The sequence below is a fragment of the Lolium rigidum genome, chromosome 2 (genome assembly GCF_022539505.1).
Source record: "Lolium rigidum isolate FL_2022 chromosome 2, APGP_CSIRO_Lrig_0.1, whole genome shotgun sequence".
Lineage (NCBI taxonomy): Eukaryota > Viridiplantae > Streptophyta > Magnoliopsida > Poales > Poaceae > Lolium > Lolium rigidum.
Window position 1 is genome coordinate 219182608 of NC_061509.1, and position 23623 is coordinate 219206230.

The 23623-nt window shown below is 41.9% G+C and overlaps 1 protein-coding gene across 1 annotated transcript; it reads left to right on the forward strand.

Annotated features, from left to right (window-relative positions):
• The first annotated feature begins 13341 nt into the window (after window positions 1–13341).
• Window positions 13342–22955, forward strand: LOC124692978 (ATP-dependent DNA helicase homolog RECG, chloroplastic). The gene is made up of 17 exons (XM_047226418.1): window positions 13342–13681; window positions 13782–13864; window positions 13989–14106; window positions 14373–14987; window positions 15071–15183; window positions 16565–16799; window positions 17048–17208; window positions 17875–17956; window positions 18259–18348; window positions 18825–19058; window positions 19716–19787; window positions 19987–20139; window positions 20227–20370; window positions 21253–21411; window positions 21735–21818; window positions 21938–22510; window positions 22626–22955. Exons 1-17 carry the CDS (start codon window positions 13646–13648, stop codon window positions 22716–22718), a joined length of 3045 nt encoding a protein of 1014 aa, XP_047082374.1. The 5' UTR covers window positions 13342–13645; the 3' UTR covers window positions 22719–22955.
• The last annotated feature ends 668 nt before the right edge of the window (window positions 22956–23623 follow it).

Genomic DNA, 23623 nt, shown 5'->3' on the forward strand with positions numbered 1-23623 from the left:
GGGGATCGCGATAGTCTTCGAGGGAAGTAAAACCCAAATTTATTGATTCGACACAAGGGGAGGTAAAGAATACTTATAAGCCTTAACAAGCTGAGTTGTCAATTCAGCTGCACCTGGAAAAGCACTGGTAACAGGGGTGATGTGAAAGTAGCAGTAATATGAGAGCAATAGTAACAATAACACATCAGCAGTAATAGCAATATGAGAGCAATGGCACCAGAAGGTAGTTGATACTACTTCCAATGACATGTAGAACAGGTATATGATGATGAGATATGGACCGGGGTTCCCAGCTATCTACACTAGTGGTAACTCTCCAATAACAAGTGTTGGATGAACAAATTACAGTCGGGCAATTGATAGGATTGAAATAGCATTAAGACAGAATATCAAGATCATTAATCATGTAGGCATGTTTTCCATATATAGTCATACGTGCTCGCAATGAGAAACTTGTACAACATCTTTTGTCCTACCATCCGGTGGCAGCCGGGCCTCAAGGGAAACTACTGGATATTAAGGTACTCCTTCTAATAGAGCACCGGAGCAAAGCATTAACACTCCGTGAAAACATGTGATCCTCACATCACCGCCATCCCCTCCGGTTGTCCCGATTTCGTCACTTCGGGGCCTTTGGTTCCGGACGGTGACATGTGCATACAACTTGTAGATACAATCTAAGCAATAAGTATAGAGCTCAAATCTAAGATCATGCCACTCGGGCCCTAGTGACAAGCATTAAGCATAACAAGATTGCGGCAACAATAACTTCATAAACTTTGTAGATAGACAATCATAACGTAACAATCCATCGGATCCCGACAAACACAACACCGATTACATCGAGATGAATCTCAATCATGTAAGGCAGCTCATGAGATCATTGTATTGAAGTACATGGGGGAGAGAATACCAACTAGCTACAGCTAGAACCCGTAGTCCATGGGGGAACTACTCACGGAGCATGATGGAGGCGATGGAGTTGATGGAGATGGCTTCAGGGGCACTTCCCCGCCCGGCAGGGTGCCGGAACGAGAGTTCTGTCCCCGAATTGGAATTTCGCGATGGTGGCGGCGCCCACGGAGTCTTTACGGAGTTTCGTCAAGTGGTACTGCGTTTTTAGGTCGAAAGGGATTTTATAGGCGAAGAGGCGGCGCGGGGGGCACTCGGAGGCGCCACACCATAGGCCGGCGCGGGCCCGGGCCAGGCCGCGCCGCCTTATGGTGTGGTGGCCCTCCGGCCCCTCTCCGACTCTTCTTCGGTGTTCGGAGCCTTCCGGGAAAAATAGGAGGTTTGGCGTTGATTTCGTCCAATTCGAGAATATTGCCCGAACAGCCTTTACGGAACCAAAAACAGCGAGAAAACGAGAGCTGGCACTGTGGCATCTTGTTAATAGGTTAGTTCCGGAAAACGCATAAAAACATTATAAAGTGCAAGCAAAACATGTAAGTATTGTCATAAAACAAGCATGGAACGACAGAAATTATGGATACGTCGGGGACGTATCGGCATCCCCAAGCTTAGTTCCTGCTCGTCCCGAGCAGGTAAACGATAAAAAGAATAATTTCTGTAGTGACATGCTACTTACATAACCTTGATCATACTATTACAAAGCATATGAAATGAATGAAGTGACTCAAGGCAATGATCTATAATTGCTAACAAGTAGATAACATATAGCAAAACTTTTCATGAATAATACCTTCAAGACGAGTATCAAAAGTCTTGCATAAGAGTTAACTCATAAAGCAATAAGTTCAAAGTAAAGGCATCGAAGCAACACAAAGGAAGATATAAGTTTCAGCGATTGCTTTCAACTTTCAACATGCATATCTCATGGATAATTGTCAACATAAAGTAATATGATGAATGCAAATATGCAAGTATGTAAGAATCAATGCACAGTTGACACAAGTGTTTGCTTCTAAGATGGAAGGAAGTAGGTAAACTGACTCAACATAAAGTAAAAGAATGGTCCTTCAAAGAGGAAAGCATTGATTGCTATATTTGTGCTAGAGCTTTGGTTTTGAAAACATATAGAGAGCATAAAAGTAAAGTTTTGAGAGGTGTTTGTTGTTGTCAACGAATGGTAGTGGGCACTCTAACCCCCTTGCCAGACAAACCTTCAAAGAGCGGCTCCCAAGAATTATTTTTATTTTTGGGTGGCACTCCTTCCAACCTTTCTTTCACAAACCATGGCTAACCGAATCCTCGGGTGCCTGCCAACAATCTCATACCATGAAGGAGTGCCTTTTTATTTTAGTTTCATTATGATGACACTCCCCCCAACCTTTGCTTACACAAGCCATGGCTAACCGAATCCTCGGGTGCTGTCCAACAATCACATACCATGGAGGAGTGTCTATTTTGGTTAATTAATTTGGGACTGGGAATCCCATTGCCAGCTCTTTTTGCAAATTTATTGGATAAGCGGATGAAGCCACTAGTCCATTGGTGAAAGTTGCCCAACAAGATTGAAAGATAAACACCACATACTTCCTCATGACCTATAAAACATTGACACAAATTGAGAAGCATTTTGAATTGTTTAAAGGTAGCACTCAAGCAATTTACTTTGGAATGGCAGGAAATACCACATAGTAGGTAGGTATGGTGGACACAAATGGCATAGTGGTTGGCTCAAGTATTTTGGATGCATGAGAAGTATTCCCTCTCGATACAAGGTTTAGGCTAGCAAGGTTGTTTGAAGCAAACACAAGTATGAACTGGTACAGACAAAACTTACATAAGAACATATTGCAAGCATTATAATACTCTACACTTGTCTTCCTTGTTGCTCAAACACTTTTACCGGAAAATATCTAGACCTTAAGAGAGATCAATTATGCAAACCAATTTCAACAAGCTCTACGGTAGTTCTCCACTAATAGGCTTAGACTACATGAAAAAACTTAATCATGATCTACTTGAGAGCTCAAAACAATTGCCAAGTGTCAAATTATCCAAGACATGATGAGGCATTTTCTGTTTTCAACCAAATATAAATAAGTGCAATAGCTTCCAACTTTTATCATTGAACATTAAAAGTAAAACGAAGAACAAGTGTTCATATGAAAAAGCGGAGCGTGTCTCTCTCCCAAACATGGATTGCTAGGATCCGAATTTATTCAAACATAAACAAAACAAAAAATAAACACACAGATGCTCCAAGTAAAGCACATATGATGTGACCGAATAAAAATATAGTTTCAGGGGAGGAACCTGATAAGTTGATGAAGAAGGGGATGCCTTGGGCATCCCCAAGCTTAGACGCTTGAGTCTTCTTGAAATATGCGGGAATGAACCACGGGGGCATCCCCAAGCTTAGACTTTTCACTCTTCTTGATCATATATCATCCTCCTCTCTTGACCCTTGAAAACTTCCTTCACACCAAACTTCTCATAAACTTCATTAGAGGGGTTAGTACTCAAAAAAAATTTGAATCCACCTTGGTCCTGTAGTGGCACATTGCAAGAACTCAATAAAACATTAGCTACAGCCCTCTACGTCTAGAAAACCTCGCTTAAAGTCCACAAGAGACAATGCAAAAAAAAAAACAGAGACAGAATCTGCCAAAACAGAACAGCCAGTAAAGACGAATTTTAATAAAATACTTCCGTTGCTCAAATCAGAAAACTCAAAACTAATGAAAGTTGCGTACATATCTGAGGAACACGCACGAAAATTGGCATATTTTTCTGAGTTACCTAGAGAGAAAACAGCCCAGATTCGTGACAGATAGAAATCTGTTTCTGCGCAGAAATCCAAATCTAGTATCAACCTTCGATTAGAGGCTTCACTTGGCACAACAATACAAAAAACTAAGATAAGGAGAGGTTGCTACAGTAGTAAACAACTTCCAAGACACAAATATAAAACAAAGTACTGTAGCAAAATAACACATGGGTTATCTCCCAAGAAGTTATTTCTTTATAGCCATTAAGATGGGCTCAGCGAGTTTTAATGATGCACTCCCAAGAAATAGTATTTGAAGCAAAAGAGAGCATCAAAAAGCAAATTCAAAACACATTTAAGTCTCACATGCTTCCTATGCATAGGAATCTTGTAAATAAACAAGTTCATGAAAAGCAAAATAACAAGCATAGGAAGATAGAACAAGTGTAACTTCAAAATTTTAAGCACATAGAGAGGTGTATTAGTACCATGAAAATTTCTACCACCATATTTTCCTCTCTCATAATAATTTTCAGTAGCTTCATGAACAAACTCAACAATATAACTATCACATGCAGCATACTCTTCATGATTTCGAAACACATAATTTTTATCAAGTTCAAGAATAGTGGAATTAAAACTTTCAAACTTACTTTTATTAATAATATAACAAGGTAGTTGATCAATCTCAATAGATATGGGACTCATAGAATAAGTCAAGAACTCTCCAATCCCATTTTCATTAGTAGTACAATTAATATTATCAAGTAACATAGGACCATCATCTAGAGCTTTATCATAGACATTTGCCAAACAAAATTCTTTAGTACCATGCATTTCGACATCAGGCACAAACAAAGCATTATCATAAGATTTATCAAAGTAGCATGGATTATCATAGATAACAATAGCATAATCATTCTCACAAGTATTACTCATAGGTACTATTTCAAGAGAATCCACAGGAACATAACATTCAACCTCTTCCAGGTAAGCATGGAGGACAATCAAATAGTGTAAGAGATAAAGAGTTACTCTCATTAGAAGGTTGACATGGGTAGCTAATCCATTCTTCCTCCTTTTGTTCGTCGCTCTCCTCTTCTTTTTCATCCAATGAGCTTTCAGGTTCATCAATTTCCTCCTCTTTTTCATCCAATGAGCTTTCGAGTTCATCAATTTCTTCTTCCACCGGTTCCTGCAAATTGTGAGTGCATTCTTGTGCATTAATGTGTCTCTCTTTATAATCAAGGATATAAGGATTCCTACTTGTAGCATTCTATGCAAGAATTAAGGATAGTAGAGACATAATCTTTAAGGTCCTTACAAACAACACAAGTTTCATAATTCTCTACCATGAAGGATTCTATCTCGGAGGCTCCCATAAATAAGACAAATTGTTCTACTTCTTCGAACCCATAATGAATATAGCAATTCCGATTATAGCTCTTAATTAAAAATTCCTCACTAAAGCCACATTGAAATTTAAGATGTTTAGTGTCCTGTTGAGAGCAACAGTTTATATCATGGCGTTTAAGCAAGATTTCAGCAATTGTATTCAATTTTTCTATCATAGCACTCATTATTTTACCAGTTCTTGATTCTCTATAATTATTATAACATTCTATAAGCTCCAAGTAGGTTGTAGGTTCTCCCATAACAGCAGTTTTTAATTTTTCGGGTTTTCAAATTTTTATGGATTTTTGGGTATATGAGACAAATAAAACAAGACAAAAATAAACTAGACAAAAGTAAACTAAGCAAAATAATACTAGACATAAATAAACTAAGCACAAATAAACTAGACAAAAGTAAACTAAGCAAAACAAAGTAGAATAAAAGTAGAGAGAGAGGTAGAGTGTACTCCCCAGGTGAACTTATGAGTAGAGCTATGCCTCCCCGGCAACGGCGCCAGAAAACAGTCTTGATGACCCACAAGTATAGGGGATCGCGATAGTCTTCGAGGGAAGTAAAACCCAAATTTATTGATTCGACACAAGGGGAGGTAAAGAATACTTATAAGCCTTAACAACCGAGTTGTCAATTCAGCTGCACCTGGAAAAGCACCGGTAACGGGGGTGATGTGAAAGTAGCGATAATATGAGAGCAATAGTAACAATAACACAGCGACGAGTAATAGCAATATGAGAGCAATGGCACCAGAAGGTAGTTGATACTACTTCCAATGACATGTAGAACATGTATATGATGATGAGATATGGACCGGGGTTCCCAGCTATCTACACTAGTGGTAACTCTCCAATAACAAGTGTTGGATGAACAAATTACAGTCGGGCAATTGATAGGATTGAAATAGCATTAAGACAGAATATCAAGATCATTAATCATGTAGGCATGTTTTCCATATATAGTCATACGTGCTCGCAATGAGAAACTTGTACAACATCTTTTGTCCTACCAGCCGGTGGCGGCCCGGGCCTCAAGGGAAACTACTGGATATTAAGGTACTCCTTTTAATAGAGCACCGGAGCAAAGCATTAACACTCCGTGAAAACATGTGATCCTCACATCACCGCCATCCCCTCCGGTTGTCCCGATTTCTATCACTTCGGGGCCTTTGGTTTCGGACAGTGACATGTGCATACAACTTGTAGATACAATCTAAGCAATAAGTATAGAGCTCAAATCTAAGATCATGCCACTCGGGCCCTAGTGACAAGCATTAAGCATAACAAGATTGCAGCAACAATAACTTCATAAACTTTGTAGATAGACAATCATAACGTAACAATCCATCGGATCCCGACAAACACAACACCGATTACATCAGATGAATCTCAATCATGTAAGGCAGCTCATGAGATCATTGTATTGAAGTACATGGGGGAGAGAATACCAACTAGCTACAGCTAGAACCCGTAGTCCATGGGGGAACTACTCACGGAGCATGATGGAGGCGATGGCGTTGATGGAGATGGCTTCCGGGGGCACTTCCCCGCCCCGGCAGGGTGCAGGAACAGAGAGTTCTGTCCCCCGAATTGGAGTTTCGCGATGGTGGCGGCGCCCCTGGAGTCTTTCTGGAGTTTCGTCAAGTGGTACTGCGTTTTTAGGTCGAAAGGGATTTTATAGGCGAAGAGGCGGCGCAGGGGGGCACCTGGAGGCGCCACACCATAGGCCGGCGCGGGCCCAGGCCAGGCCGCGCCGCCTTATGGTGTGGTGGCCCCCTGGCCCCTCTCCGACTCTTCTTCGGTGTTCTGGAGCCTTCCGGGAAAAATAGGAGGTTTGGCGTTGATTTCGTCCAATTCCGAGAATATTGCCCGAACAGCCTTTGTGGAACCAAAAACAGCAGAAAACAGGAACTGGCACTGTGGCATCTTGTTAATAGGTTAGTTCCGGAAAACGCATAAAAACATTATAAAGTGCAAGCAAAACATGTAAGTATTGTCATAAAACAAGCATCGAACGACAGAAATTATGGATACGTCGGGGACGTATCAGGTAGCACATCGACCTTCTCCGCAGCTGCATCAACAAAGGCAGTGCGATCAGCGTCGTCATCATGGATCGACCCTGCCGTATCACTTATATCGTCAACAAGGGATTGAGGATCGATGGAAGAAGCTTCAGGATTCATCGGATCGTCGGGTTCATCTTCTGGATTTATATTTCCTTCGGTATGGGATTCTACAGGGACTGAAGAGTCTATCTCTTCAGAAGCATCATTCGACAAGTCTTGCAAACGTTCGGGAGCTATAGCGACCTGTCGAAAAAAAACAAGTAAGGATAACAAAAATTATGAAGGTGGAAGCAGCAAAGTTAGATACAAATTCAAAGGGAAAAATTACATCGGTTGGTGGATGGTCAGTATCGAAAGGAGGCTGAAGGGATATAAGTGGAATCGAGTCTTCTTGGCTAAAGAGAGTAAGGCGTCTAACTTCATCGAGCAGCTCCTTTTCGGATAACTCAGCAACGTTTACTCTAGTCTCGTCCTTGGGGCCCGAATACAACCACATCGGGTGGGTCCTAGACATGATTGGCTGGACTCGACGTTTCAATAACACGGCGGCTACCTCGGTACCTATCATGGTTTGGCCATCGGATTCCTTGATCCGAAGAAATCTCTCAAATAATCTATCGACTGTTGGCTTTTCATCGGGTGAAAGAATATTCTTCCAAGACTTCTTAGGCACAGCCTCCAGGACATCAGTGAATTGGGGAAGCTGGGTGTCGGTTGCTAATGAATCTCTGATGTAGAACCACTTCAACCTCCATCCTTGGACATATTCCCTCATTGGAAAGTTGAAGTAGTTAACCTCTTTACGCACGACGAACCCAACTCCGCCAATGACGAAAGACCCGCCACTGCAGTTTCTTCCACAAACCGAAATGGGGCTTGATGCCCAGAAAGGCCTCAAATATAGTGATAAAGATAGCAAGATGAAGAATCGAATTGGGGGTCAACTGTCACAATTGGATCTCATATACATGAAGGAGGCGATGGAGGAATTCATGAGCAAGAAGCCTAAGACCTCGATATAGGAAGGATAAGAACATCACAGTAAAACCGGCAGGGGGATTGGGCTGCGAAGCCCCACCTGGGAGAATGACCTTCCCCTCGTCGGTGGAGATTATACCGAGGCTTCGAGCCCTCTTCTCGTCGCATTTCGTGGTAGTAGAAACCGGCCAATCACCAGGCACAGGCCCAGCTGTGGAGCTTTCCGGCGCGGGCGGCGCCGGAGCCGGGGGAGGAGCATCCGATGCGCCTCTCCTCGATGAGCTCGGAGGAGCCTTGGTGGCGGTGCCGCTAGTCGTGGCACTGGCAGCAAGAGTGGGACTCCTCTTCTTCACCGTCGCAAGATCTGAGGGAGGTCTAAAAAGCGGCGGCGGCGGCGCAACGGTTGTAAGCAAGGAGGATGAACAAGGAAGAAAGAATGCGAGGAGAAAGCGTGGAAAGGGTAAAATCTGCCCTCTGAAGATTATAAACTAAGGGAGGTTTCAGATTGGGTGGCCACGTGTCACTGCTTTCGATTTATTAAAGGATCTCTTTTCATCACTGTGCGGGAAAATCGAGGAGACGCCTTGATAACGCACAAGTACTGATCATTTCCTAAACTGACCGCGCAGAAGTAGGGTGGGCCCATTAGGTCACGTCCCATCAATCAAACCGCAGCAATTGCTACGTCACCAATGATGTCATCAGAAGTATCGATTACACATGGAGCATATGAAGAAAATTAAAACTATCGAGTGGTTCAACTTGAGTCTACACGCGTATGCGAGCATCCGTGCCTAGACTCGGGGGCTACTCCCATCGGGAGCGCTGGACGTACCCCCGATATAATTTGGGATCGAAGATTATTTACAAGAAATATTACATCAGAAAGTGTCTGAAGAAAAGTTCAAGAGATTTGGGTTAAAATCGGCACTCGGTTGCAAGCATCCGCGCTCAGACTTGGGGGCTACTCCTATCAGGAGTACTGAGTGCACACCCAATAAAAATGAACTCGAAGGTTTTTTGCGCGGCCCAGAATCATGCCCGGTGACTTGATTCTGTTTAGAGTGATGTTGTTTTGCCATCGGCAGTTAACCGGTAAAAACCGGGCACATTACTCAATATCCCTTACGTACTAAATCTTGCTTGGAAAAAATGAAGACCCGATAAAAGGAGAAATATCAGATGACCAAAACAAGTTGAAACATTCGAGTAGTACAACTTGAGTCTATGCACGGTTGCAAGCATCCGTACCTAGACTCGGGGGCTACTCCCATCGGGAGCGCTGGGCGCGCACCCGATAAAAGAAGACGCACCTATTACAAGGAGGACAAGACCTATCGACTAAGGCGAATATTCGACAGAAGGCATGCTTTAGTCCCTGCCCGAAGTATCTTCGGCCAAGCACTCGGGGGCTACTGATGTGATTACCCTTCGGGTAACTAATGTTGCACTACCTCTTGCCGCCCATCCAGGGGCCCATGAAGACAGCCGATGGCCAGGTAGGCCACAACGTCGGTTCCAAAGAAGAATCCTTGAAGAATAAGACAAGGAGACGAAGAATACAAGGAAAACTTAGAACTAGGGCCCTTTGTAACCTAATCGTACCCGGACAGATCTCTTGAGACCTGGCCCCTGATACGCGTACAACACGCGTCCGTTGGGAACCCCAAGTGGAAGGTGTGATGCGTACAGCAGCAAGTTTCCATCAGTAAGAAACCAAGGTTTATCGAACCAGTAGGAGTCAAGAAGCACGTTGAAGGTTGATGGCGGCGGGATGTAGTGCGGCGCAACACCAGAGATTCCGGCGCCAACGTGGAACCTGCACAACACAACCAAAGTACTTTGCCCCAACGAAACGAGTGAGGTTGTCAATCTCACCGAGCTTGCTGTAACAAAGGATTAGATGTATAGTGTGGATGATGATTGTTTGCGAGAGAATAGTAAAACAAGTATTGCGATAGATTGTATTCGATGTAAAAGAATGGACCGGGGTCCACAGTTCACTAGAGGTGTCTCTCCCATAAGATAAATAACATGTTGGGTGAACAAATTACGATCGGGCAATTGACAAATAAAGAGAGCATGACAATGCACATACATGATATGATGAATATTGTGAGATTTAATTGGGCATTACGACAAAGTACATAGACCGCTATCCGAGCATGCATCTATGCCTAAAAAGTCCACCTTCAGAGTTATCATCCGAACCCCTTCCGGTATTAAGTTGCAAAACAACGAGACAATTGCATTAAGTATGGTGCGTAATGTAATCAATAACTACATCCTCGAGACATAGCATCAATGTTTTATCCCTAGTGGCAACAGACACATCCACAACCTTAGAACTTTCGTCATCTGTCCCAGATTTAATGGAGGCATGAACCCACTATCGAGCATAAATACTCCCTCTTGGAGTTAAGAGTAAAAACTTGGCCGAGCCTCTACTAATAACGGAGAGCATGCAAGATCATAAACAACACATAGGTAATAGATTGATAATCAACATAACATAGTATTCTCTATCCAGTCGGATCCCGACAAACACAACATATAGAATTACGGATAGATGATCTTGATCATGTTAGGCAGCTCACAAGATCCGACAATGAAGCACATGAGGAGAAGACAACCATCTAGCTACTGCTATGGACCCATAGTCCAGGGGTGAACTACTCACTCATCACTCCGGAGGCGACCATGGCGGTGAAGAGTCCTCCGGGAGATGATTCCCCTCTCCGGCGAGGTGCCGGAGGCGATCTCCAGAATCCCCGAGATGGGATTGGCGGCGGCGGCGTCTCGGTAAGGTTTTCCGTATCGTGGCTCTCGGTGCTGGGGGTTTCGCGACGAAGGCTTTAAGTAGGCGGAAGGGCAACGCGGGGGCCACACGAGGGCCCCACACGCCGAGGCCGCGCGACCAAGGCCGGGCCGCGCCGCCCTGTTGTGGCGGCGCCTCGTGGCCCCACTTCCTTTTCCCCTCGGTCTTCCGGAAGCTTCGTGCAAAAATAGGACCACGGGCGTTGATTTCGTCCAATTCCGAGAATATTTCCTTTGTAGGATTTCGAAACCAAAAACAGCGAGAAAACGACAGAATCGGCTCTTCGGCATCTCGTTAATAGGTTAGTGCCGGAAAATGCATAAATACGACATATAATGTGTATAAAACATGTAGATATCATCAATAATGTGGCATGGAACATAAGAAATTATCGATACGTCGGAGACGTATCACCCCCAATATAGGGGCCAGGAGAGAGGTTGCCGAGGGCACACGCAATCTTAGCAATCATAGCCACCACAAGTCTAGAGCTAGGTCCCTGCGGAACTTAGACTCTCGACGAGATCATAGCCGAAGCCTTTGGCACCCCATTGTAACCCGATATTTTCATAATCAAGATCAAACAGACAGGACGTAAGGGTTTTACCTCATCGAGGGCCCCGAACCTGGGTAAATCGCTCTCCCCGCTTGTTTGATAACCGATGTCTCGTATCAGCCTACAGGATTCTATCTACCCTAAGCCCCATACGGAGGGCATTGCCGAAGAGTACCCTCGACAGGGGGGCGGATATTCCGGCCCCAACTTACACCGAAATTTCCGCCCTTGTTCTTCTCCAACGGCTGGATTTCGAGGGGGGTATAAATACCCTCCTTCTTCCCCAAGCTAAGGTTGCTCGACCAGTTCATGTTCATCACCTAAAGCTGAGCCACCAAAATCACTTGATCTCCTACTCCAACCATCCAAAGTTCTTGATCTTTGGAGAACCGAAGGAGAAGACCCCGATCTATACTTCCACCAAAGGAATTTGTATTTCACCATCATTCTTAGTGGATCTTTGTGAGGTGACCCCGAAGCTACTATTCGTGTAAAGCTTCGTGGTTACATCTTGCGAGCCTCCGATTTGGTTGTGGATGTGTGCCCCAAGCTTTGTGTAAAGGTGCAACCTTAAGGCAACCGCTTAGTGGAGCGTGAGCTAGACCTTTGTGGTATTGCTCATCAGAGAATAGGGTGAGGCCTTCGTGGCACCACACCCTTTTAACGTAGACGTACTTCCCTTTACAAGGAAGAAACTACGGGAATCATACCCTCGTGTCTCCACGTGCTACACCTCGGTTACCTCTCTCCTTTTACCGCACTCTATTACTTGTATCTTGTATTGTGTATTGCTTGCTTGCATCTTGTTATATAGGTAATTCACATAGTTGTATATCTAGAGAATTTACCTTTGTGTCAAGTCTAAACTGAAAAATAATTAAAATTTGATATAGCACCTATTCACCCCCCTCCAGGTGGCATACGAACCTTTCACAAACGTTCTCTGCCATAGGTCATGGGCCACCTCAAACGAGCCCAAGACGCCCACGTTTCTGAACGACCATCTTCTCTCGCCTGCTCTTCTCCTCGGGAGGTGCTATGCACCGATCGGGTCGGTGCGGATGGGGTGCCGCACCCCCCCGATCCTGACGGTTGTGTAGTGGGCCGCGACCCATCAAGTAAGTTTGTTTTTGATTTTCTTATTCTCCTTCTATTTTCTATTTACATATTTCTGTTTTTTTAAAAAGCAGAAATATTTTTAAATCTATTCATTTTGAAATCCGAATGTTTTTATTTTTATGATTTGTTTTTAAAAATATTTTTCAAAAAATAATTTTCAGATTTTAAATATTTTTTAGATTGAACATTATTTGATTTTTTTTTAAATTTGAATTTGTTTTGAACATGAACATATTTTAAATGAACATTTTTCGAATACAAATAATTTTTTAGATTTAAACATTTTGTAAATTTAAACATTTTTTAGTTTTGAACAATTTTAAAGTTTGAACAGTTTTCAAAATTGAATATTTTTAAAAGTTTAATGTTTTACGAATTTTTAAAAAAGGAAAAATAAAAAATAAAACAAAAAACAGAAAAAAGAAAGAAAAAAGAAAGAGAAAGAATAGACAGGAAACGCAAAAAGAAGAACAAAAGGCGAAATGGGCCTGGCCGTATACCCGACCAGGGTGTGCGGCATGCCGTACACACCGATCTGGTCGGTGTATAGGATTTGCCCTTCTCCTCTCCACTCGTCCACTCGCCATCGCCCACAAACCCACGTCTCCTCCTCACGCCGACGCCGACGCCGACGCCGCACGCCGGCGCCGTTATTCCCCGGCGAGCACCCCTCCACCCGCGCGCACGAGCGCCTCCTCGCGCCGCCGCTCCGGCGAGTTTAGGGCCTTCCTCCGCCGCGCTAGTTCCTCAACCCTAAACCCCTAGAACACCGAGCACCGCCTCCGGGGCGCCGGACACCTCGGAGGCTTCGCTCAGCCCGTCCCGAAAGCTTCGCCCAGCTGCTCACCCCCGCGTCGCCTCTCTCCCCGGTTCGCTCCGCCGCACTGCTCCCAGGCGCGCCGGGCCCTTCATCTCCGCCCCATTCGCTCTCCGAAATTTAATGGTAATATTCCTCTTCGTGCCTGGCGAACTGGGCGCTGCGCGCGGCGGGTTACGGAGGGTGCCTGCTGGCCCGCCGCCCCAATGATCGCCTCCTCCTCCGCGCAGTCATGGCTTAAGGTACTCTGCTCCGGACTCTTCGCCTGTCATTAACTTACTTAAGCTGAACCCCCCCCCCCCTCTTCATTGCCTGAAGTGAGGTCGCTCCCCTCCGTTTCAGGTCGGCGGTGAGAATCATCTAGCTAGGGCGATCTCTTTAGAGTTTAGTAGGGGGCGCTCTACAATGTTGGGTTCCAGAATGAGGTATTACTCTCCAGAGAATTTACCACTATCTGCCTCTCTGTCTTATGCTAATTTGTGTCCGCACGTGACTAGGGAGTAGCGAGTGATATTGGGGACATTAACTGAATTTTCGTTTGGGCTACAGGTTTAGAAATGCTCTTGGTTCTAGGCTCTTCCGGTGGTGCTCACGTGATAAACACACGTCCGTGCAGAAGCTGTTGCAGGTGGATGGGGTGGCGGAGAGATCAAAGCTCCTCAACAAAGTATGTGTGTTTCTGCCCTAATTGGTTGCTGTAACTTGTTGGTTTTAACCTCTGATTTGTCCATGCAATATGAATTAAAAAGGATACATCATTGTGGCTTTCCTTAAGCTCAATTGACAACTCTAATTAGTAGTCCCTGAATTGTTCCCATTTGCACAGTTGTCTTCTTGATGCTGCCTGTGACTAATTATCCACAAACTATTACCATTCATTTTCAATGTCGACAAATAAATGGTTAGCATGCTCTAAAATATGTACGGTCGCAGGTACCTGTTTTGATGGGCTATAGTAACACACAGTATCTAATGGAGCAAGAAAGAGTCCGCAGAGAATCTGCTACAGAGTTGATCAGTGTCTTGAAAGAAATTGATTTCGCGGAAATTTCGGCAAAGTTTCCTTGCATAAAAATCGGTGACTCATCACCAATTGAACTATATGATGATTCTGCTGGTATGATGTGCAAAGAAACCATGCTTTCTGGAAACCTCACGAATTTCATCCTAGAATCTGGTGGAAATTTGGAGACGGATCGTGAATTTGCTGACAAGTGCCACCCATTAGATCCATCCATAGCAAATTTAAACAATCCTCCAATTAGTGAAGAGAGTTCTCTCATCACTCAGAATATTTCTCATGAACCGGCAGTTGATGCTGAGGTTTGCGCTGAGTCATTACCTGATGCTGCAACTGCTGATGGTAATGCCCTGGACAAAAGTGAAAGTTGTTTGCCTGGAGAACCAGCGGTTGGTATGGAAGCTTCTCTCGAGTCATTAGCTGATGCTACAAGTCCTGATGGTAATATCTTGGACAAAGATATAAGGTCCTTGCCTGGAACAACTAGTAGGCAATATCGCAAGCTAGAGGATGGCGGTTTCCATACGGTAACAACAGTAGAGCCACTTCACTTTGTGTAATCTTCGTTTTGTAATTAAATTCTTCACATCAATTTTTTTTCTCTGTATAGATCCGCAAATTGTTGCAGCATTTCCCCCGGACCTATGCAGATCTACAAAATCCTCAAGGTCTAATAGAAGATGGGCAGTACATCATGTTCTTTGGAACTGTTATATCTTCCAAGTAATTCTATCTTTACATATAAGAGGTTTCTTGACATTTTTTATAGGCACAGAAGTCACATGTTAACTGTGCTTCAGTTCAGTCTGTTGCACCGCCCACCGTCTTCTCATAAAAACAGAAAAAGGCATAGGCACATATCCTGATTTGACTTTGCAATAACAGTCTTCACGCACTTTGGATCATTAATACTGTACACTGCATATTCATTCGTGGTTAATGACTAAGCCTTTCAGATATTTTTTTTGGAGAAAAGTATTAGAACTACTATGATATCATTGTTTCTCTTGGGCGTAGACCTTTGTAGTTATAGATATGACATAGTTAATGATGTGATAGAGCCATACAATTCATACAGATGGAGGATAAAGTTTAGAGAAAAAGAATTGTATTGAATTTTTCAGATCACTTGAACTTAAGCTACGTTAGGCATTTGCATCAACCTGTTTGATTGAGCCGTTTTGACATATTTGCTGTTTGGCTATATACTTTCTGTATAGTCTGCGAAAAAGGGACATAAAATCGCTTCTTGGCTAACAGGAAAGCATAAAAGATACTCCCTCTGACCTCTGTCCCAAAGTATAAGGCGCCCTTAAATTTTGCTGGTCAACGACTTACATCTTTGACTATGATTTGTACTCATGATATGTCCAAAAAATGTGTATAAATATATACGAAATGAAAGAGAAATGCAAAACGAATGCAACGATACCATTTATACATTCTCAATCCATATATTTTAGCATATGTTAGTGGTCAAAGTTGTGCATCAAAGACCGTGCGAAAATCTGCACCTTATATTTTTGGGACGGGGAAATAGGTTAATAGGTAGAAATGAGTTTATAAAAATAAACAAATGAACTTGAGCTTTTACATGAGCATAGAACATTGAACTTGTAAGTTTTTATGATGCTTACCTAATTTCTGGAACGGGACCACCCTTCCTCTGATCATTTGGGTACAACCTTGCGAAAACAAGTCTATAAATCAGCTAGTCATACCGTTTAATGGTTCTCTCTCGCTATCACCAATTCAAATGATTTCTCAGCTTTCCAGCAAACTTAATTTTGGTGTTGAGTGTATCACAGTACAATTTTGGAACATATTACATGATAAATAAGCGTGGGTGTTGTGTGCAGGAAGCAATTTGTAGATGTTGCATATTTCTGAGAATGTAAAGAAGTGATCAATTAGGCAGCGAAAAATGAAAGACATAATCTTATATTATCTGCTTCTACATGTTGATATCTTTGGATAATTATGTCATATGATGATTTAATTGGTTGCTGAATTCCTTTTTTGGCTATCGTTTTCCTTCATGTAAAATCATAATATATTTTAGATTCTTTTCTCCATCCTTCTAAATATTTTTTCTCTCTTTCAGGGGAGTCAAGATTAGAAGTACTTTAGGTCTTGTTGAGGTTGTCGTTGGTTGTTCAATAGTTGAGACCGGGTTAAGCTCTTCAGCTATGAGTTGTAACTCTGGTGCAGAGCAAAAAAAGACTATTCATTTGCACCTCAAGAAGTTCTTCAGCGGCACACGTTTCTCTTCTCCATATTTTCTTAACTGCATATCATCAAAGCACAAAGAGGGGGATCTTGTTTATGTCAGTGGTAAGGTTGGTGAACTAAAGCATTTCTCTCTGTTACATGCTACTTGATCCTCCTTTCGCTGGTGCTTTCTTTACACTGATGCATGTTTGTGGCATGGTACTTTTGCTGTTGTTTTTCTAAACTTCTGTTTGATAATTTTATGGTATAAGTGACTAACCACCACCTTTTGCATATGTACACTTGTGTGCATAAAGGACCAGGGTTAAATGTTCTGTACATGAATTATACTTTTGTGCCGATTCTGTGCATGCAGGTGAAGAAGGTACTGTCTAATGGGCATTATGATTTGAAGGAGTACACTATTGACATGCTTGAAGAAGAGCAACAAAGTACCCTGCCTGACAGGAAACCATATCCTATATATCCATCAAAAGCGGGTCTGGAAGCACGTTTGCTGGGCCAGTCCATCTCTAGGTCAGTGCAAGCTTATGTTTTTTTTGTTTCTAAATGATTGTTGGCAAATAATTAATGTCCTTCAAGTCCACAATTAATGTGATATTGTGATTATATTTTTCATCAAATCTACTCAAAACTATTGGTTCATACCACCAAATTATGATTCAGTCAACTTTGTAAGTCAACTGAAATGAAACGTGAAGTAATGTGCTCGAATGTTGATTGTGTTTGTCATGTGGAACCGGGGTTGTGGCCACCACATTAAGGCTAAGGAGAAGAAGGCAGCAGCTAGATCCTCAAGTTAGGATTCATACCAATCTCTTTAGTTTATTTTCAGTTTTGTTACGGTAGTACTTAGGTATCTTTTGGATTTGGTTTAAGCTTTCCTTTTTTCAAACCCTCTTTGTAAAAAGCAAATACGTTGTAACCAGCTTCTATCAATCAAATAAATCTTAAAGAAGATTAGGCTCCCAAGTAAGCACATGACGGTGTTCTTGAAGTTGAATAGTTGTTTCTGGATTAAATTGGGAAGAGCTAAATATATAGAGGTGCATAACTTACGCTGTGTTGATATGACCGGATGACTGCAAAACATAATAAGTTAGCCGCATTAACCCTGTGTGATATGCATGTAGTTACACATTATTTTCCTTCTGGCTATATAAGAGTCTCAAATGTTTACAGGACCTTGAAGATGCTGACTCCAGACATTGATCCTATTCCTCCTGAGGTTCTCGCTGAGTTCAACTTGGCAAATCTTTTTGATGTAAGGATAAATACCACTAATTTTACTTCACATAATAGAGTTACTTTTATCGGCTTGTCCTTTGTGCTGATCTACAACTGCATAGACATACATTACATGTTCGGCCGTGCTAGACATGCCTTTTACGATCTCTAGTTTTCGCATTCAGCTGTGGAAGAGTGAGCGACTTCTGGATTTCTCAACCGATAACTGATATAGCTGTATTTTATCTGTTCAAACTTTATTATATTGTACACCTTGTCACCTGTCTGCCTTCCTAAATGTTCTCCTCATTCCTGCATGCAATTTTTACTTGATTTTAGGCTTACATGGGGATTCATGAACCTAAGAATCGAGATGAAGCTGATTTTGCTCGACGAAGGCTTATTTTCGACGATTTCTTTTATCTCCAGGTATCATTATATATTCCTGGCATAAATTTATAAGTAGTAGCATCATATGGTTCAGTAAACCACCTTTCTCAGATGCCTTGCTTCTTAGTGCTACATGGAATTTGGATATTGTCATCTTCTTTTGCTAAAGAAGAAGAGTTCTTTTCAGCATTTCTCCTTCATCAAACTTCCATTATATAGTCAAGATTCTAATCTACTTATGGTGCCATCTTTGCAAGATCTCCTTGTACCTGTCTGGAAATTTCAGTATAGTTTATATGCTTGTTCAGTTGGCAACTTGCTAGAGGAAGCTTAATGTGTTTGGTTTAATTACGTTGATTTGAAAAAACTTGAAGGTTAATATCTGTGTAATTGTAAAGTTTGAGGGAATGTTAAGTTGCATTCCTTCAGTTCATAATCACTCTTCATAGACATTGGTTTTCATTACGATGCAAATGAACATGTGCCAGTAACAAAAGCATTTGTTATTGTTTCAGTTGGGAAGACTATTTCAAATGCTTGAAGCAGTTGGTACACGGGTTGAGAAGGAAGAATTGCTATTTAAGTGTGAAAATCATGAGTTGAATGCTGTTGGTGTCGATCTGTGGTCTCCTCTTGCAAAGAAATTGTTGAAGGCTCTTCCTTATTCACTTACTGCTAGTCAGTTAGATGCTGTTAAAGAGATTATATGGGATCTCAGAAGACCAGTTCCTATGAACAGGCTCTTGCAAGTAATTATTTGCATTCTTCTTGGTTTATTAACTAACTTTATCGTCCTTGTTTCTGGACTTTTTTATTACTCCATTCGTTTGAAAAGATTTGGCATATTGTATCTTACGCATAGACAAGAAAACGTAGTGACTGTACCCTGGTCATTATATCTGTAGTACTTTATATCTGTAGTACTTTATTCAAAGCACGTGTGTAGGGAATACAAAGTAAATCTGGACATTACTACACTTTCTTTGCATTGGACTATGGACCACGCGTTATATTCATGAACAAGAAATACACCCTTTGTTTTCAGACAGAGTAATGAGTTGCTTGATATTACTGGTTAACTGTCTCTTATTTTTCTTCTCAGTCTTGTTTGTGCTGAGAGTTTATTTGGAGTAGTTGGCCATAAAGGTTTGAACTGAAGTGTTTTATTCCATTCATTCCCACCTTGCCTTGTTATGTGTAAATGACCAAGTACACATGAACCATCCTTCTGTTTAAAATTCCAAATGTGATACTACAGAACACTTGTATTTATCTGTGTACAAGCTATGTGTCTCTTCAATTAGAAATATCATATGAGTTTTTTGTACACTAACTACAAATGTGCTACTCAAACATATTGAAGCTTATATGAATATTTCTATAAAGTTGTTGTTTTTATGTAACAGGGGGATGTTGGTTGTGGTAAAACTATAGTGGCTTTCCTAGCATGTATGGAGGTTGTTAACTCAGGATTTCAGGTACACTCTTCAGATTTGACAACCTTCTGTTCTGTTATTACATCATATCAAAGGTTTCTATCAATGATATCCAGCTTGTTGGGGCATATTAGAAGATCCAAATGGGACCTACAAGAAATCAAACAGTCATCCTGCTTGCTGTGCTATCTTTTTTCAGGAGACATCTGTCTGGTGTATTAACCTTATAATTTTTTTGTAGGCTGCATTCATGGTTCCAACTGAGATACTTGCTGTTCAGCATTATGAACACCTAACTTCATTGCTGGAGAAGTTGGATGGAGATGAATGCAAACCAAATATTGCCTTGCTAACTGGTTCCACTTCCACCAGGGAGTCGAGGATAATTCGAAATGCAAGCTATTATCCCTACTCATTAACACTTTTCAAGTTTTGGCATGCATGTTTCTGTATCTTACGTGCTATTGTTATTACATGACAGGGTCTCAAGACTGGAGAAATATCGATGGTCATTGGAACACACACCTTAATAGCTGATAAAACTAACTTTTCAGCCTTACGTATCTCTGTTATAGATGAGCAGCAACGCTTTGGTGTTGTTCAGCGAGGAAGATTTAATAACAAGGTAATTACTTAGCAGTTTATTCACATAAAATATTAACCAGGCATGTACTTTTGCGTGTTACTCTATTCCTATACTGAGATGCAATTTGTGCATTTTGTTTGTTACAACGACTATGGTCTCCTTTTCTGTATTATGTCAAATAATGTCATATTTCGATTTACATCTCAAATACTGAAATTAAACTTGGTCCTTCCCTCCTTGTCCAGAATTTAGCTATTTAAAAAGCTTAATGGCCTGTGCAAATACCACAACCGCTGATTGTTGGAAAAATAGTTTTATGCTTGAATTATATCAACACGAATGCCTTCTGTCTATTGCTTTTACTGCATCCTGTGGTCAATTTTGTTGTCTGTGCATAATTTCTATTTGAAAAATTCCATAGTCTATCCAAATACCCGCTTGGAATCATTGCCTAAACATATATGTCTTCTGTCTGTTGCATTTATTGCATCCTATGGTTGGTTTTGTTGTTGATGCACGATATTTTACTTGAACTCACTGCATGGTTGTGGTCCTTGTGCCTTGTGGATGCACACTTACTGTAAGCTGTCATTTGTCCAAGGAATTTTTGCTGATACCTCTGTTCGAAAACAGAAGTCACCCTGACCCTAGAATACACGTGGTCAGCTTTCTAAGACTTCTTTACGTTAAAATTATTTTAGTACACCTGTCATCAGAAGTATTTGCGTATCATTGTATTTTTTTTTTTTATAATACCAAAATTAGAAATATAATGGTGAAATGTGTGTAACCAGAGAAAGGAGGTAGTAGTCACCTTTGACATCCAAATATCATTTCTTGATTTCTGCCGTCCTATTTTTTCTACAAATTTAAGAAGATTAACATTTGGTTGCTAAGCCAATTTGTTGCAACTCGTTACAGCTGTATACTCCGTCTTCAAAGCTGAGTGATGAAAATGGAAACGCAGATGTGGCTTCTGATTCTGAAACATTTATGGCTCCCCATGTTCTTGCTATGTCAGCTACCCCAATTCCAAGAACACTGGCCCTTGCTTTGTATGGGGATATGTCTCTTACTCAGGTACTGTATTACAGATACATTTAGTTCTCTAAGTAATTTATGTCTGCTATACATGTAGGATCATTACATGGGGTACAGGGTCCAGCAATGAACAACCCCGCTTGTTGGCAAGAAAATAAAATAAACTAGCACATCACATGAGTAACTATAGAGTAATGCAAATATATGTAAACAGTTGGTAACATACTCTACTCATCCAGAACTTTGTACTTTACAGAATTTTATTTGGAAACACGATGTTTAAATTTAGTTTCTTGCATTGCTATCTTTCATTTCTCGCCAATATTTGAAATATTTACAATTGAAACCCACTTCTCTTACAGATTACAGACTTGCCTCCAGGAAGGCAACCCATAGAAACTCTTGCCCTTGAAGGAAATGATGCTGGGTTTGAAACTGTCTTCCAGGTGATGACATAATTTGGTGTATATTTTTGCTATGGCATTTAGAGCCTTTTTTCCGTCTTTGTTTGCATCTAGATGTAATGCCCAATTTCTTTATCATACTTTTGCTTTGCGTCTTGCAGATGATGAGGGATGAGCTAATGGATGGTGGCAAAGTCTACCTTGTTTATCCTATCATAGATGAATCAGAGCACCTACCACAACTCCATGCTGCTAAAGCTGATTTTGATTCTATAAAGGAAAAGTTTGAAGGTTACCCATGTGGGCTGTTGCATGGGCGCATGAAGGGCGTCGAGAAGGATGAAGCTCTGGGCAATTTTAGATCCGGGGAAACTCGTATTCTCCTCTCAACCCAAGTTATTGAGATCGGAGTCGATGTTCCTGATGCTTCTATGATGATTGTCATGAACGCTGAGAGATTCGGTATGTCTCAACTGCACCAGTTAAGAGGGCGGGTTGGCCGTGGGGGAAAGAAATCCAAGTGTATACTCCTGTCCTCCACTTCTAGCACATTGCCACGGTTGAAGGTTCTTGAGAAGTCATCCGATGGATTTCACCTAGCTAACGCTGACCTGGTGATGCGTGGCCCTGGCAATCTGCTTGGCAAGAAACAGTCAGGACATCTTCCAGAATTTCCAATAGCTAGACTGGAGGTTGATGGAGCTATTCTACAAGAGGCGCATCTCGCCGCAGTAGTAAGTTTCCCCCATCCCCAAAACCTCCCATTTCCTCTATTTCTCAGGAAACCGCCATTTCCTACTGATCAGGCTGAACATACAGTAACTTGTTTGCTAAAAACTTGAAATGCAGAGGGTTTTGGGAACAAGCAACGACCTAGCATTATATCCACGGCTGAAAGTGGAGCTCAGCATGAGGCAGCCCTTGTGCCTTCTTGGGGATTAAACACTCCTATTTGACAGAACAGATAATGCAATGCGACCCTGCAAAGCTGTCATGTGTAGTGTATAAGGCATGCTTAACTGTGCTTGTATTGAAACTATCTGAAGTGGCAAAGCTGGTATGAACCACGCAGTTCATCCTGGCTGGTGGATGGAAACAACGCTTCTAACCGTTGTCAAATGATGTGTAAGATTGTGTAATCAAGACATGGTTAATGACGAGATCAGTACTTTTAGTTCAGGCTAATTTTGCGAGGAAAATGTGCCTTTTAATGTCTTGCCTTTTCAAGGTTGTTTTTCTAGTTTCCTTTTTTCTGAAAAATAGCAGGAGAACTGCTAATTGCTATTTGCTAACAAGGATTTTGAATCGCGTAGCAGAACTCACGCGGAGGAAGCAACGTGCCTTCCTGAAGCCACCACGTTGATAGTGGATCTTCCAACAGCTGCTCCAGGATCCATGGTGTTTTATCCGGAGATAGCCGTCTAGGCCACCGGAAACTCCTATAGATGGTGCACGACTTGTGTAAGATCATGCCCATGGCAGCGGTGCAACCTGCATCGCCTCACAAAGACCACACACAACGCCACCACTCCTACCTTCAATGGAGTTCGATCTAAAAAAAACCTTCAATGGAGGAAAATCCGGGAAACCCTGTCTCCTCCGGCAGCAACAATTGGAGAAGTGCCACCAATCATGAAGTCCAACGTTCTCATGAAGTCCAATGTCGAGAAACTACGACCACACATGAACATGCCAATCAAAGCCTAGCCGTCCACACGGCCGAAGTGCCATCTAGCCGGGTACAATGCAAGGTGGTTAGAAAATAAACCAAGCATATTCTTTGAGTACCAATGATTATTTTCATAGTAGATGTGTCTAACCATGTCTCACTCCTCGATCCCAAAAGA

What these genes read in the sequence shown, in the direction of transcription:
- LOC124692978 (XM_047226418.1), top strand. Translation starts at nt 13,646, where the DNA reads ATGATCGCCTCCTCCTCCGCGCAGTCATGGCTTAAG. An exon ending in ACGATTTCTTTTATCTCCAG is followed by an intron (nt 18,349 to 18,824) that starts GTATCATTATAT and finishes TTATTGTTTCAG; the next exon opens with TTGGGAAGACTATTTCAAAT. An exon ending in GGGATATGTCTCTTACTCAG is followed by an intron (nt 21,412 to 21,734) that starts GTACTGTATTAC and finishes CTTCTCTTACAG; the next exon opens with ATTACAGACTTGCCTCCAGG.